Source organism: Podarcis erhardii (genome assembly GCF_964252035.2).
Source record: "Podarcis erhardii genome assembly, chromosome: 13".
Classification (NCBI taxonomy): domain Eukaryota; kingdom Metazoa; phylum Chordata; class Lepidosauria; order Squamata; family Lacertidae; genus Podarcis; species Podarcis erhardii.
In genome coordinates this window covers 41,909,797-41,915,796 of record NC_138502.1, presented here as the reverse complement: position 1 = coordinate 41,915,796, position 6,000 = coordinate 41,909,797, and the positions used below count along the sequence as shown (strand labels likewise).

Genomic DNA, 6,000 nt, shown 5'->3' with positions numbered 1-6,000 from the left:
TTTAGGGGAAAGGAAAAGTTGTTCCTTTTCCTTTTCTTCCACCCCTTACAGTGCAGAGAAGAGTTTATAAGCTTCATGACACACAGGTGGTGTAGTGACAATAAAGGTTTATTATTATTATTATTATTATTATTATTATTATTATTATTATACTGACTCTGATCTGCCTCACCCAGGATACTAAAAATGACTAGGGACTCATCTTAGCCAATGCCTGCCCCTGCCCACAACTCACCCTCAGTATTCTATAGCAGTGTTTCCCAACCTTGGGCCTCCAGCTGTTTTTGAACTATAATTCCCATCATCCCTGACCACTGGTCTTGCTACCTAGGGATGATGGAAGTTGTAGTCCAAAAACAGCTGGAGACCCAAGGTTGGGAAACACTGTTCTATAGGGCTTGAAGTTGCTGAGGTCAGATGTTTGTCTGGCTGTTTGGGAAATGAGGGTAACTTGTTTTCTTTATGATTTACAAACTAACACCATTCTTTGTATCTGGGGAGTCCCCAAGATATGCAGAGACTGCTACCCTGTTACATTTAAGATGTGCGGATCCAGAATGGGCTTCCACAGTCACCTACCGACACATTGTTAAGACCATATTCATGGAGCACAATCTTACTTGGCTATGAGTGATCGCCAAAGATAAAGATGATGTGGAAGACAATTAAGAAGGATATTGACAAGCTGGAAGGTGTGCAGAGGAGAGCAACCAACATGATGAAGTGTCTGGAAACCAAGCCTGATGAGGAACAGTTGAGGGAGTTGGGTATGTTTAGCCTGGATAAGAGGAGACTGAGAGGAGATATGATAGCCACCTTCAAATATCTAAAAGGCTGTCACATAGAAGATGGAACAGGCTTGCTTTCTCCTGCTCCAGAGGGTAGGACCCAAACCAATGCACCCAGACCAATGGCAGAGCATGAGACCCTTCATCTCAGGATGAATAGTGGGTGAAAGGTTCACCCATATTGGGTGAAAGTTTCCGGCGTTGCAGGGGATTGGACTAGATGACCCTCAGGGTCCCTTCCAACTAGACAATTCTGTGGTTTTGGGACGTCTCTGTTTCACTGTGGAAGTGATAGTCATAGGAGCACCAAAGTTGAGGTTTGGATGGGTGGAAGAATATGACGTCCTTCTATTAATAATAAGGTTATGAAGGTTGAGAGCAAACATGTTTTATCATCTTTTTAAACAAATACAGCTCCTTTTCAAATCCCATAAGCTCCACAGCACAAAAACTTAGTTCTCATTGCAGTTTCCCCGCACTGCACAAAATGCTTTTAGCAGCATGTTTAGAACAAACCCTGAATCTTGTTACAGCTTTATTACTATAGAAATCTACGATGGATGCCAAGTGCTAGACGGCGAGGTGTCTGCTTGAGGAGCGGGGGTGAGATCTCCATCTCTTCTTGAGTGATGGGGGGGGGCAGGAATCCTTTGTTTCCTCCACGTCTCCTTCCCTGACCCCCCCCCCAAGCAAAAGACTTGAGAGCGCAGTGCCAAAAAAGCATGCTGAACAAAGCGGACTAAGCAAAATGTCATCTCCCAAGTTTCTTCTGCTGGGAGTCAGCCGCTGCTTCCCTGCCCCCTTTTTTTCCCCGCTGCCCCCGCCCCACCCCACCGGCTCTTCCTTCCGCCCCCGGATTACCAGCCGGCAACCCGGGCGGCATCCTCCCTTGGACGGGCGCTTCAGCACCACAGCTTGCGGACAGCTCCCGCTCTCATCTGGGTCGTGAAGCATTGCCTTGCCTCTGGCTGTGTGAAGGAGGCGAAACGGGTGGGGTGGGGGGGAGAGGAGAGGAGAGGAGAGGAGACCCCTCCCACGCGCTCGCACCCGACCCCTCCCACGCGCCCGCACCCTCCTCCCAGGCAGCCCCACGCCTCCCCTCCAGCACCCACGGTGCTGAGCTGTTAGAGCAGAGAGGCAGCGAGTTCTTTATGGTCCTTGCCTATTTAGCATCCCAAAGAAGAGGGATGGGAGCTGGCTGCTGGCTATTGTCAGATTAACAGCTGTTGCTGCTGACAACTCTCTTCGGGAGACATATATGGAATGGGACACTGATGACTAAGCATCATCATCGTTTTCTTTTTAAGGGAGGGGGGACCCAATCAAACGTGGTGCCTCCCATCCCATCTCTTTCCCTTTGGCGCTCATCTTTTCCCCTTGATTCACAGCGACCCACCCCCGCCCTTGATGGAATGGCATTGGCCACAAACTAAGGGAACCTAGAGGAGGGGGCGGGAGGGCTTCCCCCTTCTCCAGGACAGATCCGCGTCTTCTTCTCCCACCCAGGAGAGAGAGAGAGAGAGAGAGAGAGAGAGAAATTGCGTGGACATACCAAGGGCCAGCTCATCTTCTTGTGAAGAGCTGAACTTTCTTTTTAGCCATTGGATGTGAACGACAGTTCGACAATGCCTGTCAGGAGGGGGCACGTTGCCCCCCAGAATACCTACTTGGATACAATCATCAGAAAATTTGAAGGACAAAGTGAGTAGCGCGTCTCTGTTTCCATTTCCTTCTCTGTGTTTGCTTTGCTTGAAGGTCAGAACTAGCAAGTGCGAGGAAGCTCCATCTTTTGAATGCCGATATTGATGTGGAATGTGGGGCAGGCAGTAACAAGGGGGGGGGGGCTTGATGCCTGGGTATATTTCAGAGCATTCCTCATTCTAGTTTGGGTACTGCTGCTTAAAACTTCCAGGATATTAAGGTAGCCTGCTTCCCTGGGCATTGCCCAACTCGCACCTGTGTTGTGACAGATTGTTGCAAAGGGACTGTCTCGGGTTTTTTATTGTAAACCTGGAATCAATCCCACTGGTTTTAAAAGCACAGACTTTGGGTAATGTATCCAATTAAACAAAAATAACAAAAATGTCTGTTTCGTTAAAAATCTATCTCTGGGCAATGAGGCTTCTCTTCTGGCCTTTTGGGTGGTGGTGGAATGCTATTCAATAAATTTACTGGATCTTAGTTTTGTGGGGAGTGGGAAAGGTTAGCCATGTAACTCATGTTTTCAGTATTTTCCTTTCATAATATTGCTGCTTGCTAGAAATAATCCCATAAGTCAGAACTTTCCATTAAAACGGCACCGCTAAAGTTTTGCAGCTTGACACTACAGCAGAAAGCCCTGCCCCTTAGCCCAAACATTAGAACTGTCTAATTTCACTGAACACCACCACTACAAAGCCACAGGCAATCAGCCTGTCACTTGCGAGCATGCCTGCTTATGGCACATTTTTTGAACATTTTTGTACATACACAACTCCAAACTTTTCTTTCTTTCTTTCTTTCTTTCTTTCTTTCTTTCTTTCTTTCTTTCTTTCTTGTGCACAATATCTGAATTTCCTGTATTCTGGCTGGATAAGTGCAGGATCAGCAGAAGGCTACCTATATGTTGCCAGATCTGCAGTGCATGGACATACAGACTAAGCCTTGGGTTTTCCTACATACGTTAGTGGACTGTAGGATGTGGCAGCATACTTCTGTGGAGACTGGCCTGAGGAAATCTGTGTCTTCTATGTTAATTTCATTTGCTGTACCACATAAAACCCAAATCTCCTAAAGAGCCTATGCTGATGTCACAATGTGGTCCAAGAGCTCAAATCCCAGCATGGTTGCCAAAAGTCTCAGGTTCCCATCTCAAAAAAAATCAGATTTGTAATAACCTAATTCACAGGGATATTGGGAGGCTAATAAAGATGCAAGCTACCAATACTGTATAAATGTTAAATGTAGTCCTATTATTTATCTGAATCACAGGGGGGTCTGCTGGCATCAGAATAAAGCCTAGCATCCAGCTACGTTCAGTAGACCTATTGAAATTAATGTACTTAAGTGAGTCACATCCATTAATTTCAATGGGCTTGCTCTGAGCAGGACTAACATTGGATAGAGCCCAAAATATTTGTACACATCCTCAAGTGAAATAAATAGTGAAGTTGCCAGCTAGTGAAAGGGAGCTCTCTCTTTTTCAACCTGAACACAGTTAAACATGTGGAACACATGGCTACTGGAAGCCATGAAATGCCAGGGGAAAAGGAAAGGAAAAAGAATTAGATCAGCAATGGAAGCTGAATTTATTTTATGATACCCAGAAGCGTAATTTTCAGGCACTTATTGCCAATAACTAAGGGTAGATATCATCCTGCCCAACTTGTGACTTACAGGCTGCTTACACACCAGACGTATAAAGCACATTTAAAATGTATTGCTCCACACCCAAGCCCTAAAGAGAAAAGATTCCCAGGAGCTGTTGTTTACTCCTCACAGAGTTACAGTTCCCATGATTCTTTGGGAGGGCTTATATGTGGTTTAAATGTCATGTGTGTGCGCACCTGTGCTCTGTGTGTGTGTGTGTGTGTCAGACACATTTCAAGTCAATGGGAGTTTTCATTTGTCCACTGAGGTGAATCACAGCCTTACTCTACATTCATTTTTATATAAGTTTTTAAGTTGATCAATACACATCAGTTTCCCTTAGGTGCTTTGCCTAGATGAATCCTGATGGCTTAAGAAAAAGTAGCTGCCCCTGTAAAAATGTGAGAGAATGTGAATGTTCTCTTTATGTATTGCTTATAACTCTGAGCCACTGAAGAAGACGCTTTGGGTTGAAGTGACTGGAAGTTGTTGAATAATATTATAAAGAGCTTACTGACTTGTTTGTGTGTCAAACATTGGTGCATGTGAAGCTGTACCCATCTGCTCTTGATATTGAGTTTAGAGCCATTAAATAAACTGCAAACAAAGAAAATGTATCTCATTTTGGAAGTTTATACTCCTTTATTTGTTTTATTGGAGCTAGTCTTAATGAGTGGGCTTTTATTTTATGTGCTGGTCACATTTATGACCATTAGAGGTGGAACAAGATGTTTTTGTTGCAGGGTATGTAATGCCAAGGTAGGGTAGATGGAATAACTTTCTGGATAAGACAAAGGTCAGTCAGACTCTGAAATCTAATTCAGAAAAAAAGACCTCATGATTTATTTTGGTCTTTTGATATTGCCCTGTAGCTCAGAAATCCATCTAGGCTGCCCCCTGAGAATCATCTGTTCAATGTTTCTCTTGAGGGCTCCGAGCAAATGATAGGCTTACCTTAAAGAATCTCCAGTCAAGCCATTTGCCTTGAAGCAGAATCTCATAATATCCATGGAACCAAAATATATTGCTTAGTCTCTCATTAGTACCCCAGCAACCGCCACTCATATCTTCAGGGCTTTACAACCTGGTATCTATGTGTGAAGCTGTCTTGGAGATCTTTTAAGGCAGAACAAAGTAGTTCCCTGGATGTGGAGAATGGGCTTCAAGGAGGAAAAGGCACCAATCCTGCAAAGTCTGTTTTGGCTTCTCTACTCTTCCAATCATGACTCAAGGGCCACATACCAGCAGTTGATATGTCTACAAGAGTGTAGACTGTACATCAGGGTTAGTGAAAGGTGTGCCTTCCAGAGGCTGTTGTATTAAAGTTCCCACCACAGAGAAGAGAGTGCTTCTATTCAGCCTTAAGATCACTGTTGTTCCATTTAATATTTAATTTGTACAAGCAACCCCCAATTTGCACACAACAGAGCATACCCTGCCCCATTAAGCCCTGTTACGCCCCCTTTCCCTGCCACTTCCAGGTTTGTGGCTAATGCACGCACGCATGGTTGCAAATGCTTTGAATGCGTGCAAAATGGCCGTTGCCTGTACACTGTCTTTCCACGTTACCATACTGAAGCCACCTTTCTGGATCCCACTATGTTGGATAATTTCTAGCAAGTCTACAGCATTCGCTTTCTGAAGAGGATACCAGAACATGTGATGGCAGCTCAGTTTCAGAGTTTCTTGGACCGAACGGATTCTCTAGGCTCATTCCAGTCTAGGCCTGGCTTTAGACCCAAGACCACTTTTGCCATCTTCTTCTTCTTTGGCGATCACTCGTAGCCGAGTAAGATTGTCTTCCATGAACACGGTTTAAAAAGTGAGTCCGTAAGTGACTGTGAAGGCCAATTCTGGATCCACA

At 44.8% G+C, this 6,000-nt stretch overlaps 1 protein-coding gene across 2 annotated transcripts in view; it reads left to right on the top strand.

The window, feature by feature from the left end:
* The first annotated feature begins 1,874 nt into the window (after positions 1 to 1,874).
* Positions 1,875 to 6,000, top strand: part of KCNH6 (potassium voltage-gated channel subfamily H member 6) — a 125,915-nt gene continuing 121,789 nt past the window's right edge. The window contains exon 1 of one of the 2 annotated variants that reach the window (XM_081837623.1): positions 1,875 to 2,489. In XM_081837623.1, the coding sequence (XP_081693749.1) occupies positions 2,414 to 2,489 (76 nt within the window). In that variant the 5' untranslated portion in view covers positions 1,875 to 2,413. The remainder of the gene's footprint in view (positions 2,490 to 6,000) is intronic. The other variant, XM_081837627.1, reaches the window with a different exon arrangement.